Genomic DNA, 20,298 nt, shown 5'->3' with positions numbered 1-20,298 from the left:
ACGGCTTATATATTAGTGCACAACTGAACAGTGAAACTACCAAAGTCAATCCTGAAATGAAGGCGAAGTGTGTACAACTGTGTACAGTGCGAAGTGTCGAAAACAGTACAATCGCTGGAGCATACCTTGATTAAGTAAAACAATCCCAACAATTTTGATATCTGAAAAAAAAAAAATTAATCGGGATATCAGCAGTATTGTAGGAAATCTTAGACTACCAATTAACTTGATGCAAATATCCTCGACTCCTTTCCGAATGTTGGCATCCTCGGCGAAGAAGGAAACCCTGACGGCTGACTTGTCCTGTAGTTCCGACTGAAACTTTCAACCACAAAATGTAAGTGAGGATAGAGGCTACCATTGGATTGTCACGTTTGCACGGCTTCCCGCTTCTTGCACGACAACCAACGGTCTGGCTGACCAGGGGTTGGTTCTATGCACCCGCTGTGAGCCTAATTCTCCGATCAATCCCACTTTCGGCAGTAACCCCCCAATATCCATAAAAATCGTTACAAACCTCCTCATGATATCACAGAGCCGTTTCGTCCTGCTCTAAACTTTTGAAGAGAAAGTGTAGCGTTCTTTAGGTCACTGTCCCTCGCGTCCTCTCGCAAGGTGCCTCGTGTCTACCCACTACGTCCGGCCTTGAAGCTATCCCCTGGAATTACTCCTGTCGCCCGCCCAGGCCTCAATGATCATTTCCGACCCATCTTCACACTGCAGAAGTCGCGAAGATCCCGTTCAGATTCACTGACAACAGTTCACTGGATGCTTTCCCGAACCGCTTCGTAGTCTTCCCGAACGATACATTTCCAACTCTTATTTGTCTACTCTTGCAGCTACTGCACTCTTTCTGTGATTTAGGTGCATTGATTGAGCTGCAGCGGATTTGTTTTTTCTGTGTGCGCACACAGCAACCGTGGTTTAGGGCGTGAGGGTGCACTCAATCCAGAGATGGCACCCAGAACGATGGTGGTAGTGAAGCGGAAGAGGGCACAGGAGCCCGTGGACAGCCTGTGGCTGCAGCTCATGGTGTCCGAGCCCCCATTGAAGCGCCAGAAGGAGGCGCCTCCGCGGCTACACTTTTTCCGCCGGGTGAAAACCACACGCCATCACCCGTCAGTGCACGTCGAGGAGCTAGCGCACGTTGAAACCATCTCCCTGCCGGCCACAAACAAGAAGCGGGGGATTGGTGAGACGCAGCACTCCGTGTCCGTGGCTAAGAAGCCTCGATTCGAGGTCACGGCGAAGTCGCAAGGGATCTGGGACGTGGTGCGGGTGGACGACGAGCCTCACCTCGCGCTCATCGAGCCGGCCGACTTCGACGATTTCTTGTATGACCTTTACACGGCGGGTGTCTACGTCGGCGTCGGCAAGGCTATCGAGGAATTCCCCGTGATTGCCATCCAAGCGTCGGAGCGCGAGGCGAACGAGTTCGGATTGCCCGGCGACGACGACGATGCTTATGGCAACACCAACGACGCTCATGCCATCGACTATCCAGACCCTTAGGGTTTTAGGGTTTGGCGGTGGATGAGCTTTGTATATTTTGTATACTAGTTTCAATAAAGATATCAATCCTCACTTCTTCTTCGATGTTCCGATGCTCCGATTCTCGCTCGCTGTTGATAATGCTGCGGTAGACTTCAGTTTCGCCTTGCAAAAGAGTGAGGCCTTTTTAGAGTTTGGGTAGAATTAGATTTTGGCATTTAGGTTAACACACTCTGTATTGTTACCTTCTTTTGCAATACTATGATATTCATTGATGCTTCGTTTGAACATCCCTTGCAAGTGCTCGAATGGGTCTGTTGGGAAAGCTTGACTGGATTGTGGGTTGTGGGTTGTGGATTGTGTAAAAATCTTTGTTGATGTTTGCACAAAAGTTTCTAAAGCATATGCAATTTTGTCTGCTTGAATGAATCTTGGAATACTTTGATTGCTTGTTCGATATTTTATATTATTGGATTGTAGATTATTAGAGTTTCCATTTATAATCTGATTCATAGTTGACATGTTTTTGCAAGATTTTTAGTACTCTTTTTTGGACACTAGAGCTTAAAAAAAACTAATTATCAATAAAAAATAAATAAAAGTAATCTAAGTGGAAACAAACAATTGGGTGTTTCCGAGTATTGAATTAAGGAAAATCGACATATATTTATTCATGGTAAATTAGAGTCCTTGAATTATTATAGATTTTGTCGTGCATCTATCGATATTATCTTAAACAAGCATTGAATTGGATTGAATTTCTTTCATTTCTGTATAGTGTTTTGTTATTAACATGCAACAAACAAAATTATCTCATATTGATCCCTTTTATTACTAAAAACTTATTTCCTTACTACATAGTCTAAAAAGCTCTCATGTGTATTTGAATATCTCTCTTTTACCTGAACTTCTCTTTCCATGATTTGAACTTGGTTAGGATAGACAAATTATTTAATAAAAACTTTTTGTACCTTTTGTAGTCACATTAAACAAGTTTGATAGTACTCATGTGCGTTTATTGATATCATTGCCACGTTTATATTTAGCTCGTCTTACACTGCATTAAAATCTAAAATGAGTGCCTCAAATTCATTACAAATACCAATTTTACAAATAACCATAAAATCCTTTTTACAAAGTTTGTCAACATTAGACGATGAAAGGCAAGATTGGTGAGAATGGAGAACCTTGCGGAGGGAACGTGGGAACGACAGTAGAACAATGGGAACAAGGGGAACGCTGTCTCTGGTTGAGCTCAAACCTTAAACCCATCAACACTCTCTGGCATTGTTATTCTTCTTCCCCTATCATCGCTCATTCTCTCATTCGCCATAGCTGAGCTTCGACACCGCAATGTCATCTGATTCTAAGGAGACTGTAGAAGGAGCCTTAACATCGCCACCACGTTGAACGGAATTACCGCAGCGAGAGAGAGAGAGAGAGAGAGAGAGAGAAGTATTTGGAGTTTCCTTCTTCATTGAGACTGAATAGATTTTGGAGTGTGTCGTCGTCATGGCGAACACTCTGTGGAGCCATTCCAATTCGCTGTCACTTGTCGCGTCTCTCAGGTAGATGATTCTTTGGACGCTTCGGTACTCATCTCAGGTGTACCGAATTAGAAGTGTTTGTGTGTGTATTGCTATTCTTGCAGTTGAGAGGAGCTGGAATCAGGGTCTTAAAGAGCCTTATCATTATTTCTTTTTTGGTTTTGGTTTTTCGTGGAATGGTGTTTTTCTTTATCTCCGTCGAAAAAATTCGAGGCGAAGTCGCATTCGTTTTTTTAGGGGATTTTGTTTTGTAATATTTTTTTAAGCTGCGGTGGATGCGACCTTTCTTCGCATTTCATTTACGTATTTTACTGTTACGGTGGGCATCGTTGGTTCTTCGGGATTTTATCGACATGATTTGAAGTCCAATTCAATGAGATAGTCCGTGGCACAGGAATGCTATAGCGAAGTTTTAGTTTCTCTTTCCTGAGTTCTTGCTCACAACTGCGTTTCTCCTTTCTGGCCATGTGCCGCTCCTTTAGCGGGGCGCTTGTGTCTCGGGACTTTGCATCTGAAAATGCTCATAGTTTTAATCATACTGTTCATGGTGTCATATGAAAACAGTGAGGTAGCGGTGGTAAGGTGTCATTTTGTGATGGTATAGCACTTTCTCCAATCGCATGTACAATGTTTGGGTCGGTTCTGTTCTATGTATGATAATTGACTTTTTCTCTTTTTAAATCTTCAGCCCTGTATTGCAATTGTAATCTTGATAAGCGATTGAAAGAAAGCAATTAGTATCACGATCATGAAACAAAGAGATTTTTACTTCGCAGGGGAGAACTTGTATCCAATCGGCGGGTTCAACGTGCTAGAATGCCTGGCTGTAGCATACAAGTTTCATCTCAAGCTTGCTGGAATAGATCAATGGAATTAAAGTGTCTTCAAGTAAGAGGGGCGGCGAGAAGATTAGAGCGTGGTTGCGGTTGGTCATCTCCATCGTATGAAGCTTGCCGAGTCTCTATCCCAAGTCCAGCAGTTTCCAAGGCCATAGTGAGCAGGTCAGTCATGGTTCCTTAATTGAATAATGATGAGATGACATCACAGAATGCTATAAGGTATGATTGGCGATATTGTAACATCGGTATAAAAAATAAAAAAAAGAAGAAAAAAAAGAAAAGAAAAGAAAAGGCTCACTGCTACACTGAAATGCTTGTATTTGAATCCTTTGGTGTAGAAAATCATATATTTTGATCAATCCTATTGTTGTTGTAACGTTTTTCAGCACGCATCGATCGCATGCCGTCCTCTCCCTCTCTTTTTCTTTTTTCTCCTTTGTTGTTGTTGTTGTTGCTGTTGTTAATTCCTGATATTGTGGTATATATTCTGTAGGTTCGGGAATGGCCATCGGAGGTACTCACATCCTGAGCATGGTTCAACTTCAGATATTGATTCAGCCCCCATCGTGTATGATCTCCACCGTTCCTTGTGTGCTGCACGAGAATTTGAATGCTACTTTGGACACATAAGTTTCGTTCCACGAGTTCGCTCTAGCGTGCTGATTATCTCCATGAAACATGGCCTTTTGCAGCGATATAGATGCTGTAGTATCAAGACCGCAGGAGGTGGAAGTCATTGAAGACGAAGAGGTTGAGGGGCAATTCAACGAGGAAGAATTTAAAAGTCAGTTTGAGCGATTGGCAAACGCTATGGCGGCGGATGACGTTGAGGCAGCTGAAAAAGTCCTTCGAGAACTCGGGTTTGATTATTTCCTTCTCACCATGCATCTCATCCTCGAAGGGTGAACATTTAAGGTTAACGTGACTGGTGACATTGAGGTTTGAATTGCATCTGGCCAATGTGCAGCTAATGAAAGGACATCTCTTTTGGTTGAATTTCTGTGGACATCTAACGTCATGCGTGCTGTGATGAAGCAGAAATCCATTCAAAGCTAAAGATATGAAGACTATGATGGACGATGCGACTGAAGTGGAGGACAATCTTCAACAACTCTATTCTGAAGTGAATAATATAATAGAAGAAGGAGATTTCGAAACTGCACGAGAAATAGTCGAAGCTAACTATGAAGCGTTGTTGGATTCACTTAGGGATTCAGTTCCTGCAGGTGTAGAACAGGCTGCCATGCTCGATGTACTGGCCCAGCTTCGTCTAAGCTTGGGCGATGCTGATGAGACAGAGAAACTTCTGGAGCAGGTTTGTAGTTCATGTTTCGCAGACTTGTCTCCAGATATCATAGTTCATTTTTCTATGGTTATCTATTCATTTTTCGGATGTTAGATCAATGTGCATCACGTAAATTGTCTGTTTCCTTCGATTGTGGACTCACCATTTTCTTGATACATTTTTTTTTTTCTTAGTTTATATTGAAGCGATAGCTCTGTTTTACTCACTAAGCGTGGGTCTGTGTCTACTTCAGATAGAAATCATATTGGAAAACTTAGGAGGAGATACACATACGGCACTTCTGGACAATATACTTACTCACATGGCAAACATGTATAAAGCCCTTGGTCAACCTGCTAAAGCCATAACTATACTTGAAAGCAGTCTTCAAATTCAAGAGAATACACTGGGTATTTTAAGCACGTTTTATTGTCACTTTGATTTTAGCTAATGAATAGACGATATACTGCTTTTGGTATTGGTTAATGTACGTGTTTGTATGTACTTGCTAGTTGACTGTAATCTATTCAGTTAATTGAATCCTGCTTTGATGTCCTTGTGACTGCTATTATTGAGATCTCTAGTCTGTATCTATTTCGTGACTCAAATTTCTCTGTGCGTACCAAGAACAATAGTACTTAAGTACGTAGATAATATGCTTGAATCTGACCAATCTTGTTTCTTGCACGTGGGTATTTGTTGAAACAGGTGAAGACAGTCCGTTGATTGTTCAATTATTGTTGGGACTAGCCGCCACCTATCTTGAGGATGGCCAGGAGGATAAGGGCATTGAGACATATAAACGAGTAGTTGCAATCCTTGAAAGAATTTCAGGTCCTGATGATGAGCAATTGGCATTACCCCTTGCTGAAATGGGTCACGCGCTCTTGGAGGCTGGAAGATTTGATGAGGCGGAGATAGCTACAATCAGGTGCGTGGCTGGTTACTTCGGTGATCTCTTTTTGAGCAACCCAGACGTTCTGAAGTACACACAAATCGGTATATTTGTTCCATTTAAGAATTCTTGGCAGGTGGCACCAGAATTTAAAAAAAACAATATAGAGTGCGGGTCCTTAACGGTAAAAACTTCGGTCAGGCGGCACGAAACTCTATTATCATATGCTTAACGTAGTTCTCACACCATGGTGACCTAATCTTGCAGATCATTACGGATTATAGAAGAGGCGTTGGGACCAAAACACTGGCAAGTTGGATGTGCTACATGCTCAGTGGCTCGAGTAAAGACAGCGAAAGGTAATTCTAGACAACACGTATTTAATGGCTTTATCTGAGTTTTGTGACGGTTAATGATGAACTGTTCAAAGCGCTATTCATCCTGTTGCGCTGTCTGAACTAGGATTCGCTTCTGGTGAGGGGGAGAGAAATTACCTTTCATTACTTTGAGCTTCAGAAATCCTATTATTAGTGGTGACGTGTTCGAGTGATTTGATTATATACAGGAGATTATGACGAGGCTGAATCCTTATATCGCAAAGGGCTTCAGATTGTGGAAACCGCTACTGACTATCCAGAAGATGAAGATGAGACTTTGATGACGAAAGAATCCATCCGTAGCGATTTCGCAGAGCTTCTAGATGATATGGAGAGGTAAGTTGCCTGGATTTCCAGCTGAAATATTCAAAGCTAAATTATGCAATGAGGTTTCGAATTGGAGTCACAAGTGCGTTACACAAGCATACCAGGTTATTCAAATGAGTTGCTTAGCAGACATGATTCTTTACTAGCTAACAATTTTATTCCCCCTAACATTATGCAAAGAATCTCTAGTGACCGAGGTCATTGTAAGTAGAAGGAGAATGTTGTGTCGACGGTGTGTTAATTCAGAACATAGGAGTTCTTCTTGCAACCTTTGGCAATTTTGGTGGAATAGCATAGCATGTAAACCAACTTGATTATGATCTGGTTTGGAGATGTAGATACGATGAGGCTCAAGAGCTTTGGAGAAAGAACTTGGTAGACAAGGAGAAAAAAGTAGGTGAGAATGATGCTGAATTATCACCTTCATTGCTAGGATTGGCCTCATCCTTCGTAGAGGCTGAGAAATATGACCTAGCTGAACCTTTACTCCGCCGGAGTCTCAAGCTAATGTTCAATCATTTCGGTCCGGATGCACTGGAAACTTCAGAACCGATGGAAAGACTTGCTTCTGTATTAAACCATCTTGATAAAGACGATGAAGCAGAGGTACTTGCGAGGCAAGCTTTAAGCATTCGGGAGACCATCCATGGTCCCTTTCATCCTTCTACTGGTGAGTACCCTTGTAAATCAAGGATCCGCTAGCAATGGTTTGGCACTAAAAGTGAAAATTCAAAAGTAAAATTAGATTCTTCTGTTTTCTTCGCTTCAATTGATTCATTCGTTGTCATGTTATGAAGCCACATCTCTTACCCTGAATCTGTTGGATTACAGCCGAAGTTTGTAATACATTGGCTTCTATCTTGAACGGATTGAATCAGATTGAGGAGGCATTTGCGTTGATGCAAAGAGTGCTCAGAATTCAAGAATCTGAATTAGGGCATGATAGTTTAGAAATTGGACTAACTTTAGAGTTGATGATTATGCTGTTAGATAAACTAGACAGGAAGGATGAAATCCCACCGCTACTACTCCGTTTAGATAGGCTTATGGCTACTGAAGGAAATAACTTGGGCCTACTTTAATGCACTAAAATGCTACAAGTTATTTGTGATAGTGTGATATAAAAATATTTTAAAATATGGAAATGCTTCTATATAGATTTTGGGAATGCCATCAAGCTTACAATATTTGTGATTGGGTCACCTCTTGTCTGTATAAATTAACATCCACAATCTTGGGAATCGTGGATTGTGGAAATCTTTACTTGGAAATAAGTCAGCTTTTTTGAAGCTATATACTCTCAATTTAAATGTTTTTATAAGATATAGTCTTTGTCAAGGGGACTTTGTTTATGGATCATTTGGATTTAGAGAAATAAATTTGTTTTAGAAAATAATATATGCAATAAATTTTACATTAGAAGCTTCATCTGGAAAGAAATAGATGAATATGGACATATTAGTTGGAAATTTGTCAAAAAGTATTAGAACCATAAGACTACCCTTCTCAAGAGACGGGATAAGTTATAAATAGGAAACACAAATTTGAAGGTCATCAAATGGAACTTTAGAATACTCTAATAGTATTAGCTCTAAGAATTAACTCTAGTAGTTGTTTCATCTTTTTAGTGCCCATGTCTCCTGCTTTTGGGTGTAAAGAAACTAGTTTGGTTTACTTTTACCACTTCAGTAATGCATTGGAAATACCTTGTTTGTGTGTCAAAAAATAGATAAATAAAAATGATTTCATTTTCACACGGATAAGGAAGGACAAGTTTTGCATGGGACATAAACAATAAAGAGATTGGAACAAATTAAATTGTAGAAAGAAATAAGTGGTTTAAGTAAGCTTTAAACTAGACCAAAATTAAATTTGTTTTGTTTTGTTTTGTTTTGTTTTTTTTTGTTTTTTCCCAAGAGCTTCAACAAAATTGCATTGAACCTTGAAAAAAAACTCAACAAGAACTTCACATTTCTCAACTTTGGGGGGAATAAATAAATAAACAAAAATTGCCATTCTGAAATCAGTCAAAATTAGTTGATTTGATACAAGAAATTGTTGCAGCAACAGAAATGTAGGTTAGCATCATTTTAAAAGTACAAAATCAATTCATTCACAGTAGTTCCTGGCATATACTACATGGCCACACAAATCTTTCTTAAGGTATGAGTTGTTAGAGAATTAGATACATTGGAGGTCCAGACCAGGGTGACTGTAGACGCACAAGCCAACCAACTGTGCTGGATCATAGGTGAAATCTGTGGTCAAATGGCTTCTGAATTTTTTTTGACAATGAGCCTTGATGTAGGGATCCAATCCACATTTTACAAGTTCAAAAGACCTGGGTAATTGCTCACCGTTACCGTAGAGCCATGAGAAGCAAGCGATTAAGCTCAGCATCAGAATGCTCAATGATTCACTGCTGTGCAATATATCACTAAGACGTCATATGTGTAACAAATATCTGAACACGTTTTCAGACATCATCACAAATTAAGAAGAGCCTACCTGAGTGTTCACTATGCAAAATGTACCCAGCAACACGCGACACCCAATTCGCATCGGTACATGCTATCATCATCTAGAACCAACTTGAAGCACGGTTACGTCCCTCTGGCAGCCACCAAAGTCGAATGAGGGACCGATCTGCAACTGCGTCCTATGAGATATAGACAGTGGAAGTGCACAAGAGTAATTTGCCTGAAAGCTATACCGTTGGATAAGCGGATAAGGTTGAACATCCGGGGTTCTGATAATTTACAAATCGATGCATCCCAAGCCAAGTCTACAACAGGATGCGGTCACATCTGGGGTCGATCTACCAGAAGTAGTAACTAAGAAGGATTAGCCATCGCGTACTCTTGTGAATGTTGAACATATTTAGTCATCTAGTCAAAATTCCTGATCAGTCCTTCTGGACTTTAGAGGTTGGTCTAAGTGATGCCCGCCGCATACCCTTCTTTAACATATTAGTATCCCTGATCAAACCATTACAAAGAAATCAATCAGTACGCGAGGTCAACTCGGAAAGATTCAATCAGTTGAGACCGTGGTATCACTACCTCTAGCTCTAATCTCTGAAATTAGCGAAGTAGTTCTAGAATTATGACCAAGCGATCTAATTATCAGAAAATAAAGATTCTTGGGTGGATCGGTCGAATTATCCAATTAATCGGCTGCATAATACATGATTACCACAAAAATGTTTTAATCAAAAGGCACAAGTATAGTGATAATGCATACCGTCTAACCAAATATACTATCAAGTAAAAGATCGCCAACGCCACAATGGTAAACAATGTAAATGCGTAGATCAAAGATTTGTTCCTGTTTATCTACACAATGAGAACAACAATAAAAATAAAAACAGAATTAGTATGTTCATGCACGCATACTTAATATCCCAAAGTCGGTGTATCACGGATCACTTCAGTTTCTTTATATTAGAAATTTGATATACAAACACAAAGACTCCATCCTGAAAATATACAAAAAGATCTGATATGATTTGTCTGAAAGTAATGAATCAAAATTGTCACATAATCAAAACAGACAGAAAGGAGCAAGTTGTCTATATTTATTTGCCAGAGAAGACTTACAGAAACAAGCTCACGGAGTAATACATGAAGAGCAAATATTGTTCTACATTCATCTCAGAGCATGACTACTGGATAGAAAAGAATTAACGAAGCATACCCCATTTCCCCTTGGAAAGATCTTCAGCTTCTTCTTGCAGGTATGGGCATCACAAAACTGTCGCTTGAAGAAATCTAAGATAGAATTCCAGGTTCAGAAATTAAATGAAGAAAAATTGGTGATCAAAGACCATTAGCTAATACTATGATAACACATTAAAAATCAAACAAACAAAGACTCGAAAGGAATTGCACAATCAATAGCAAAAGCATAAGAAGATCTGCACCGTTCAATCTTTGAGCAGCGGGGCTATGATCAGCAGGAAAGCAAGTGTTAGCCAACACCTGTTCCAGTATACAGCAGAAACATGAGTTTCTTGTTTTAAAAAAGATACTTTGAAAAATATAAAAGCCAGTTGTTTTCAAAGATAAGCAAACATCTACGTCCAAGGGCACCAGAGTCGAGCAGCAATGCTCTATTCAAATCGCCAGTTTTAAGAATACGGGCATCACTCTTAAACTGTACCAACAGCTTCAGCATGTTTCAATAATAATTACTTCCTCAAAATGTGCTCACATTTTTCTGGAGTGCAAATTGGAATTTTTTTTATCTTTTACATGATGAACCAAACAAACATCTGGCAACTCGTAGCAAAGTGAATTCAACAGCTAAAAGTTTCAACAGCTCTTGCACATTCAATAAGTATTAAGCTTTCTCACCTCGCACGAATGACGGTTCCTCTCCACAACAGCTGGTTTGCATGTTGATTGCTTCTGTGACTTCGATGTTGATAAACTGTTATAGTAATCACAATGCAATGCTCCACAAGCATCCGCTAAACACATGTTTAAGCTCTGCAAAGCAGACCATGTACTCAAATGAGTATCTCCATGATAAGGACAACCTTGTATACAGACCAGGACACTCGCGTCACTGAGCTTGGCCACTATCATGTAAGGAGGGGGTCCCTCTTGCACAAATCCTATCGCATAAAGAAGCAATTGCAAACAAATCAATAAATAAATTTCAAACCACTAAAACCTCAAACAAAACATCACCTTGTCGAGCAAATTAGAATGGCGATTATCAAAATGAGTGTCCAAGAACCCTTGATTTCGAAATATTTTCTTGCAATACCGACACTGCCATTGCATAGGTCGCAATTCATCCATGTTCTCCTCTTGCTCACGGTAGATGTCGTTGGCAGGGTGGAGACGACAGCTTTCAGGCAAAGTATACTTTTCGGCCTCCACAAATGGCGTTAGGTACTATCACAAGTTCCAGGCCACACGTTTCGAGTGTGCGTGAAGAGGGTTGATTGCTTCGTCAAAACATGTGTTCTCAATATTTTAAAAGGTTCATTCTAGATTAACCACCAAAGATACTAAATACGTAAAATTTTGGAACATGATTCTAGCAAACTCACACGCAGCACTACACGACATTCAACTTCTGTGCAATATTGAAGTTTTGTGGACATAAATTGATCAATCTGAAGATAAAAATTATCTTAGTACATATATTTAATGCTCTCACCAAATTCAATACCATCTGCTAAATGATCGTCGTCTATACTAGACCAACACTTTCTACGACTAAGAAAATTTCTATACGATTCTGATTGCAGTGAAAGACATGACAGATCATTTAGAACCAACTACAGAAGCCATGCGAAGATATGCACACCTCATGAACAATTTCTCGGACAGTCCTACTCCGTGATCTAGAACAATGCACTATGTTCTTCTCTTCCCTCAATTCCCGCTGCCTGCAAGTGGCAGGAACGAAATATGCATTAGTAACTTACCAAAAAGTGAACCACAAAGAAAGCTAAAAGAAGAATATATAAAAATACATAAAAATATAAATAAAAACTACTGCACTCAAAACGTACCTTTCCTCTAAAACCCTGCTATTTTCCTGGATCGCCATTCCAAAAATTGGGTTAGACTTTATTAACAGACATCTTTGCAGTATTGTGCAGAGCGAAATTCTTAGAACCCTAAATTTCTTCGGCATGGATCAAATGCAAACAGTGTAATGACAACACAACCAAAGAGCGTCTCTCTTTAATTGAGACGATCCATGAAAGATGATGTCTTCCAGAATCAGAAATCATGATCCCTGCGACAAGGTTGGGATTAAGTTGCTAACATACTGAAACAACCTTGCCTGACTGACCTAAAGAGAGAAAGCGAGAGAGAAAAAAAAACATACATACAACCATACAACCATAAAACCATAAACATGACATAACAATGGTAATCAACCCAATTATGAGCTTGATTTCTCAAAAAGTAGTTGATTATCATTGGGAGAAATAAATAAATAAACAGTAAAAAATAATAAATAAATAAAAATGTTAGAGGGGCAGGTGACGTACCGCATGTGCCATGAAACTGCTTGAACCCAAGACCAGCACCAGGAAAATTAAAACATAGGATCCTGGGCTCCAAAATCTCCTCGTCATCATCTCCCCCCCCCCCCCCCCCCCCGCTTGCCACAGTCCCCCCCTACGACGACCTTTACCGCAGTAGGTACCCTTTCGATCTCCAACTATGCAACCTTAAATACACTCTCTCCACACCTCTCCTTCTACTGCTTTCATTCCAAACAATCACCACTAGATCACAAACACCCGTGCACATTCCTCGACACGATCAAGAGAGAATGTATCTACGGCTTCCAACAGCTTCCACGGATCAGCGCGGGCGCAACCTTATTCCAAACGTAAATCCTAATCCCTGCTCAATCCATCAACATCTTTCGTCGAACTCGGAAAACCTGATCCAGTAGCCGATTCCTTACGAGAATCACACTCGCCTACTAGGAATTACAAAACTAAAACTACAAAAAAAAAAAAAAAAAAAAAAAAAAAAAAAAAAAAAAAAAAACCGTGAAATAATAATAATAATCACAAACTAGACCCGAAAAAAATCTCAATTCGTCCCAACGGATTCCGAAACCAAGAAGAAGAACTACAGCTATCGCAGCAATTAAGATACTGCAGAAGAAGCTTCAAAGGAACTACGGTCTCATTCCAGGGTGCCGTCTAGGTCTGAGCTAGAACTCCAACGAGATGAGACAGAGCGCCAGAAAGAAGTTCCGATTGACGTGAAAACATCGCTATATACCTAGAATCCTATGCCATCGACCCTCTCCCTCTCACAAGCATGTGTGCACAGATGGGCTTTTCCAGCAGAAGGAAGGCATGGACCCCGCTCAGCTCAGCTCAGCTCAGCTATGGCGAAAAGTGAGAGAAAGCAATTCCAAAAGGAATCCTCGCAAAAAGCTTCGACGGCGATGGCGAACACCACGCCCTTGTGCACCAAAACGGATGGATGAATACATCCATATCTTCATCTATCCAGTTTCTGTTGCTGTGTTGAATTCTTACTCACTCTTTGAGTTCTCACCTTTCACAACAAAACAGTTGGATGAAGTCAGGGAGATGGAGGATGAATTTATTGATGAATGAAGAGCAGCACCCTCGACATGAGAACAGTGAAAGGGGGCAAAGGATGGAAAGGGGCAAGACCTGCCTTAGATATTTATGGGGAGAGGAGCCAAACGATAAACCCTAGCATGGGGGCCCTTCCCCCTAGAGTGGGGCCCTTCGGTGATGCCGGGTGGCCGTGCATCGCTGAGCATGGCCGGGCCTGGCTAGGACTGGGCCCAAGGGGAAGCAGCTTCGGGGCAGCTTCGGCGCAGAGCCGGTGGGGGGCATGGGGAGTGCACCTTTGCGATGCTCCATCGCCATTCTCCGTCGCATCTCCGCAGAGCTTTCTCTCGTTGCGGTGACGAAGGGGAGAGTGGTGGTGGTGGTGCTGCATTGTTGTGTGAGCGTGGTTGTGGCTTGCAGCCATGTTGGCAGCTTTCGGGAAGAATCGCGCGCTTGTCTCCTCTCTCTTGGTGCGTCTGTGAGGCGATTCTCTCTGCGGAGTTTTTGTTCTTTTTCTTTTTAATCGGTGTTAGTTTGGTTCTGCGTGTAATTTGTGGAGCCGGATTGGTTAGCCAGAGGAGTGATGTCTTGGAGTAGCCGGGGCTTCGCGGACGAGCCCTGGAACCTGTTGCCTGGATTCGCGTTCATAGCGGTGGAGTGTGGATACAGAGGGTTTGCTGAATTTTGGCGATCGAAATTTGTTGAGTGGTTGTTGGCATTGGTGCTTTGTGCAGAGAGGGGGTAATGGCGGTGATGGAGCTTCCGCGGCTGCGGTCTGGGCGGTTTCCAAGAGGTTCATGTCGGCGTCGGGAGATTCGGTTAGTGCCCCGGGCTGGATCTTTGGATTGCTTGGTTGTGGAATGGAGTGAGGATTACGTGCTGTATGGTTTTTGGTGATTGACGTGTATCGTGATTGCATCGGCTTTGTCTGTTGCCTGTTCATGATTGGTCTTGTAGGTAACGGAAGTTGGCGGTTGTTTCATAAATCCATTAGCTGATCGTTGAGGGCATTCATTGATGTTTCTACCATCCTTAGAAACAGGATATTCTATCGTCCATGTTTGGTGATATTCATATGGCACGTCAGGAATTCTATGATAAATCAGGTGTTGGATTAGCAAGGAGGATACAAGATCACCGATTCGATTTGCTGTCGAATGTAAAAACATATGTCCATAGATAGGGACTATGGTTTCTTGCCCAATTGTCTGTTCTCTCAGCATTGGTAAAGGATTGGACAGGGGTGATGAGTCTGGAGTGGAATGGAGTGTTTCGAATCGTGTTGTGGAAACTTCCGCGGCATCTTTGAGTATAAACCTGCGATCTTTGTATGAATGTCGGAATTAATGCGAAGGTTGATTCGATTTTGCACAGATCACCGTTCGAGAGGCTTTGAACTCTGCCATCGATGAGGAGATGACAGCGGACTCCAAGGTCTTTGTTATGGGTGAAGAGGTAGGAATCCCTCCCCGCAAGATTCATTCCTACAATTTAGGCGCTGGTTAGGTCCTGTGAAAATGCGTTGGATGTGGGAAATCATCGTATGACAGCGACGTTTCATACTTATAGGTTGTTATGAAAAAACTGGGCGTAAACCAGAATTGCAATAATGAGGGAGGTTAGTGACGGTTGCGCTGTCTGCAGCGGTTATACGAGTCGGAATTCCTTACAGCTTAGGCCAGCACTTCGTTATTTTCCCACTTTGGAGAAGTTTTTCTCACGGCGTGCTTGTTTTCTTTTAGGTTGGAGAATATCAAGGGGCATACAAGGTACAACTATGCGCTTTTACGTTTGATGGTTTTTGTATATGAAAATGTACTCTTCATTTGTATTGTTTTCATTGTGCATAATATAGGAATTCATGTGCGAGTGCAAAGCTTGAGTGCAGCCAATGCAATTCATGTGGAAGCAATTTGCAATTTGGGTGAGCTCAACGTAGCATGTTTGGTTGGGGGTGTTGGCAGGTCACAAAGGGTCTCTTGCAGAAATTTGGACCAGACCGTGTTTTGGATACTCCTATTACGGAGGTTTGTATATTTTCGACTTCCCCTTCTCTTTTACCTTCTACCTCCTGAGATTCTCCTTTTCTGCTCCGTCTCCTGCGGTATAGTTTGGGTTTTATTTTTATCACACACACTCACAGTGTTTGCCGGAGTGGTTGGGGTCGGATTTTTTGTGGTATTAGGAGTCGGTTTGATGGTTTGGGCATTATGGTCTTGTGTACAGGCTGGTTTCACTGGACTTGGTGTTGGAGCTGCAATGTACGGCTTGAAGCCCATCGTGGAGTTCATGACCTTTAACTTCGCCATGCAGGTCAGTTGATACTCATGTTCTTTCTTCTTGCTGTGGTTTAAGGCAGTGTGCATATTGGCATGAGTGCGTGGATTCTTGGGGAAAAGAATTGTTTCTTTGAAGATGCTTAAGTCGTATGAATGTTGCGTTGTTTTGGTTGAAATGAAGTGATCTGGCTTGATTTGTAAGTAACAATGTATTATTGGATGGTTGTTGACAGGCCATCGATCATCTCATCAATTCAGCAGCTAAGACGAACTACATGTCTGGTGGGACGATTAATGTTCCCATAGTGTTCCGGGGCCCTAACGGAGCAGCTGCAGGTGTCGCCGCTCAACATTCTCAGGTAATTAGGTAGTTTCTTACATTTGGATTGGTTTGACATGACAGCTTCATTTACTGGGTTGGTTGATCTTTTGCGCGCTTGCTTGCTCGTGACTATTGGAGGATTATGCACATTCTGCTGCCTTGTTTTTAACCGATACATGTCTTCAATCAAATCTTACCTGTTCATTTTTGCAGTGCTTTGCTGCATGGTACGGCCAAGTTCCTGGGCTCAAGGTCTTGGTTCCTTACGACGCTGAAGATGCCCGCGGACTCATGAAGGCTGCTATTCGGGATCCAGATCCCGTTGTTTTTCTAGAGAACGAACTATTGTGCGAGTCCTCGACTTTTTCTCTAGCTTTGTTAGTTGTTTGCCCTAGTTTTAGGGCTTGTGGTTGTTTTCTGACGTTATGGATTCCGTCCTGTATCCTACTCATTGAAATGGTTCTGTGATAGAGTTTTGTTTGAAATGGATGGAAACATAGCCACGATGTCCTGAACGTTCTGAAAAAGATGTGTGTGATATGCGAACAAATGGAACGATTATTTTGACATTTTGTTGTCGACTTATGACAGGTATGGAGAATCTTTCCCAGTATCGAAGGAGGTGCTTGACCCTAGCTTCACGCTCCCAATTGGAAAGGCTAAGGTAAGTCACTGTTTCGGGTTCAGCTAAAGTGAACTGTTGGAACTAACAAAATGAAATGTTTGCACTTGATTAGATCCATACTTTGATGGTTAATCATCCGGCTCGTGCACAGTTGGTTGTTTTCTGATGTGCCTAGTTGGTCAACAATGCAGCTTTGACTGTGAGTGGAGATCACTGTATGTCAACTACGTATTGTCGTGCTTTGCAGATAATGAGGGAAGGGAGTGACCTTACCATTGTGACATTCTCGAAGATGGTTGGGTATGCTTTGAAGGTGCGTCCTCAATATCCGTACTCAGCTGTGTGTTTTTAGGTGTGGGTACATATTGTTTTAAGAATTTACTAATCTCTTTTACCATAAAAGATGTTTTAAATATTTTTAAATATTTGGAATCCAACATACTATTTTAAATACGCCTTTGTTAAATCATCAGCCTCGCCGATGCTCATGAGTGAGTTGCTATCTTTATTTCTGCCTTGACGAATGAAGACTTTGCGGAACATAGAGATTAACCAAACAGGTCACTCTGATGTGCAGGCTGCTGATGAACTTGCGAAAGAAGGCATAAGCGTAGAGGTTAGACTCTCTGTGGAACTGTTCGAGCACATTAAGCTTACGGAGGATTGTCAACAGATTTTCCGGAAATCCCTGAAATGAATTGTTCTGCCGGATGTTGAATGGGCTCTTTGTTTCTGTTTTTGTAGGTGGTCAACTTGAGGTCAATCCGACCTCTTGACAGAGAAACAATCAACGCATCAGTGCGCAAGACCTCAAGGTTGTTATGTCTTGAGGAAGGATGGCCTCAGCATGGAGTTTGCGCTGAGATTTGGTATGGTTCGCGTAGTTTTATACACGAATGCATGTCCTTAAGATTTACACGGTTCTTAGCTGTCGCGAATATAGCGTGGATTTTGTAACTCATGATGACAGTGAGGGTTGGAATGTTTTACAGTGCGAGCGTTGTCGAGGAAAGCTTTTATTACTTGGACGCTCCAGTGGAGCGGATATGTGGTGCTGATGTACCTATGCCGTATGCGGCCAACTTAGAGCGACTCGCAGTGCCTCAGGTAATTACTCCCAGTGCCATAATTATTTTTTGGAATGAGATGAATGGTATATATTATCAGCACACATCGGTGATATAAATGGTGTATATCCTGACCATTGGTAGGAGTTTTACGCCTATGACTAGTTTGATGAGGCTTTTTTCTGAATGGCACCCTCTGATTCAGGAATGGATTAGATGACATGTTTTGCTCTTGTTTCTGCAGATCGATGATGTGATTCGGGCTGCTAGGCGAATATGCTTCCGGAAGCAGGATAAGCGAAAGGCAACAGCGTAGAGCGGATACTTGTTTTCAGTGTTCATTTTGTGGAGTTCCATGTAGGAGTAATGAATACATCTCCTCTAATTTACTTGTGTAATAATTTGCATGCAGATCATTGCCATCATGATTTAGGAAACGATCATGAGAGTTGGTCATGGATGTGTTGTGATTTCTAAGGTCTTTAGAGTCTCTTCACTTGAATTTGTAGGTTACACAGATAATTTTAGTTCAAGATTGTGTTGGAAGAGTAGAGAGAAATTAATCTTATTTATATTATGAAGTGTAGCATTTGATGGGGTTACCCATTGCATAGCTGAGGTAGATTTCCTTCTATTTAAATCCATGAATGGAATTAAACAAACGAATGTCCACTCAATGATCAGTCATTTTCCACGGAAATAAAATAGCGGTGAGTGTGCATGTGTGTGGGTAAGACTGAATATTTCTTTTCTCAGTTTCTCTGGTTCAGTCCATTTTGAGAAATTGAATAGACAATGCCTATTCTCGGAATTGCAAATTACACAGTTCTTGTATTAGTCCTTTGCCAGTTTAATTTACGTAAAAACTGCAATGGGCGGTTATTGGTGCAATCTTAATTTTTCTTTGCATTTAGTGACTATCAACCTTCATATCGAACATTTTTACTGGGACAGTTATGTCTTTTCTTCGTATGTTAAGACCTTGAGGTCATTTTATATGTGTACTACTGAATTTTTAGAATGTGACATGGATGATGGTTTTGTCAATCAGCAAAGCTTATAATTACAAAAGTACAAAGAAATCATGTATCACTTCAAAAGTAATAATTGTATGACTTGCTGAATACATTAAAACACGTTTTTAAAAAGTTATTATTATTATTCTTATTATTTTTACTTTGAGTAGATTTTATTGAATATCTCTACATAAAAACAATTTGGGATGCATCTTCTTTTACTTCAAATGTATATGTAGTTTGTTTTTAATATTCAAGTTAGAGTTTATATTAATTCTGAAAGATTCTTTTTGGTTGAAGGTTAATATAGTTTGAAATTCACAAATAATAACTTGGATACCAAAAAATATTATATTTTTTTGTAAAATGTAATTCTATTACATTGAATATGCCATTTTCTAAGAAAATAAAAAAAAATTAAAATTTCATTTACTTACAAATTTGTTTTTAAGTCTTGCAACTTTTATTTACAACACATCAGTAATTTAAATATTGTTATGTGCATGTGTAAATTCAAGGCTTATGTAGCATTTTAATTTCATCAATTGTTATTAAAATATTATTTAAGTATGTATATATTTTAATATTAATGCATATCATACTTACAATTAGACGTGGAATTCCACTCATCTTCTTACTCTGTTATTTATCATCAATAATAGTTTATAACTTTGTGCGGTGGTTTTAAAATCAAATATACAATCATGGAGGTAAGTTAGAAACATCTTTCGTGCCATTGCTATTCATTGTTGATTGAGACTCAATGTATTCCCATATTAACATTGCATCATCATCTATTTTCGAGCATGTGTCAAAGTCATTAACAATAATATTTTAACAATAGTCTCATTATATTTTTATTTGAATGGATTTTTTTCGGATATTTAAATGAACAAAAATTAATAATATCACTCTTATATTATTTTTTGAAGTCTTTATCTATATCTTATTTCTTCTTTCTTTTATGTAGATTATGATTATTATAATATTTATTTTAAAGCATATATATATATATATATATATAAACATATATTAAAAATTATTATTATTATTATTATTATTTTATTAATTAGTAAAACTTCTAAAAAACTTATTTTGCTCATTACATAGATACCAAGAAGTTGTTCATTTATCCAATAAAAATTAACTA

General features: G+C 40.2%; 3 protein-coding genes across 4 annotated transcripts; 2 read left to right on the top strand and 1 right to left on the bottom strand.

Moving 5' to 3' along the window:
• Positions 1–2,779: 2,779 nt before the first annotated feature.
• LOC112276242 (uncharacterized) lies at positions 2,780–7,948 on the top strand. Of its 2 annotated transcripts, none has more exons than XM_024507373.3 (11): positions 2,780–3,059; positions 3,815–4,039; positions 4,371–4,445; positions 4,570–4,737; positions 4,916–5,192; positions 5,416–5,572; positions 5,871–6,093; positions 6,325–6,416; positions 6,623–6,770; positions 7,100–7,431; positions 7,593–7,948. In XM_024507373.3, the coding sequence occupies exons 1-11, from the start codon at positions 3,004–3,006 to the stop codon at positions 7,841–7,843; spliced, it is 2,004 nt and encodes a 667-aa protein (XP_024363141.1). In that variant the 5' UTR covers positions 2,780–3,003; the 3' UTR covers positions 7,844–7,948. The 2 variants fall into 2 exon arrangements, with proteins under 2 accessions (XP_024363141.1, XP_024363142.1); XM_024507374.3 differs by having other exon boundaries at positions 2,789–3,059; positions 7,640–7,948.
• A 1,072-nt stretch (positions 7,949–9,020) lies between these two features.
• On the bottom strand, positions 9,021–13,562 carry LOC112275927 (uncharacterized). The gene is made up of 9 exons (XM_024506703.3): positions 12,781–13,562; positions 12,292–12,317; positions 12,084–12,165; positions 11,456–11,665; positions 11,117–11,251; positions 10,684–10,741; positions 10,458–10,531; positions 10,005–10,096; positions 9,021–9,739 (listed from the first exon to the last, which is right to left on the bottom strand). The coding sequence occupies exons 1-9, from the start codon at positions 12,868–12,870 to the stop codon at positions 9,667–9,669; spliced, it is 840 nt and encodes a 279-aa protein (XP_024362471.1). The 5' UTR covers positions 12,871–13,562; the 3' UTR covers positions 9,021–9,666.
• Positions 13,563–14,164: 602 nt separating this feature from the next.
• LOC112275926 (pyruvate dehydrogenase E1 component subunit beta-1, mitochondrial) lies at positions 14,165–18,853 on the top strand. The gene is made up of 14 exons (XM_024506702.2): positions 14,165–14,309; positions 14,574–14,657; positions 15,214–15,294; positions 15,582–15,608; positions 15,804–15,866; positions 16,066–16,152; positions 16,352–16,477; positions 16,654–16,787; positions 17,032–17,104; positions 17,313–17,378; positions 17,643–17,681; positions 17,810–17,934; positions 18,058–18,172; positions 18,377–18,853. The coding sequence occupies exons 1-14, from the start codon at positions 14,262–14,264 to the stop codon at positions 18,446–18,448; spliced, it is 1,140 nt and encodes a 379-aa protein (XP_024362470.1). The 5' UTR covers positions 14,165–14,261; the 3' UTR covers positions 18,449–18,853.
• Positions 18,854–20,298: the final 1,445 nt, after the last annotated feature.

This window comes from Physcomitrium patens, chromosome 23 (assembly GCF_059467195.1).
Source record: "Physcomitrium patens ecotype Gransden chromosome 23, ASM5946719v1, whole genome shotgun sequence".
In the NCBI taxonomy this organism is placed as follows: Eukaryota; Viridiplantae; Streptophyta; class Bryopsida; order Funariales; family Funariaceae; genus Physcomitrium; species Physcomitrium patens.
This window is presented reverse-complemented; position numbering and strand designations above follow the sequence as displayed.

Coding starts and splice junctions, on each gene's coding strand:
- LOC112276242 (XM_024507373.3), top strand. CDS start 3,004: ATGGCGAACACTCTGTGGAGCCATTCCAATTCGCTGTCACTTGTCGCG. Junction 3,060..3,814: donor TCACTTGTCGCGTCTCTCAG/GTAGATGATTCT, acceptor TTTACTTCGCAG/GGGAGAACTTGTATCCAATC. Junction 4,446..4,569: donor ATTGATTCAGCCCCCATCGT/GTATGATCTCCA, acceptor GGCCTTTTGCAG/CGATATAGATGCTGTAGTAT.
- LOC112275927 (XM_024506703.3), bottom strand. CDS start 12,870: ATGATGACGAGGAGATTTTGGAGCCCAGGATCCTATGTTTTAATTTTC. Junction 11,252..11,455: donor ATTCTAATTTGCTCGACAAG/GTGATGTTTTGT, acceptor TCTGCTTTGCAG/AGCTTAAACATGTGTTTAGC. Junction 10,532..10,683: donor CGCTGCTCAAAGATTGAACG/GTGCAGATCTTC, acceptor ATTCTATCTTAG/ATTTCTTCAAGCGACAGTTT.
- LOC112275926 (XM_024506702.2), top strand. CDS start 14,262: ATGTTGGCAGCTTTCGGGAAGAATCGCGCGCTTGTCTCCTCTCTCTTG. Junction 15,867..16,065: donor TGGATACTCCTATTACGGAG/GTTTGTATATTT, acceptor TCTTGTGTACAG/GCTGGTTTCACTGGACTTGG. Junction 17,379..17,642: donor TGGTTGGGTATGCTTTGAAG/GTGCGTCCTCAA, acceptor TCTGATGTGCAG/GCTGCTGATGAACTTGCGAA.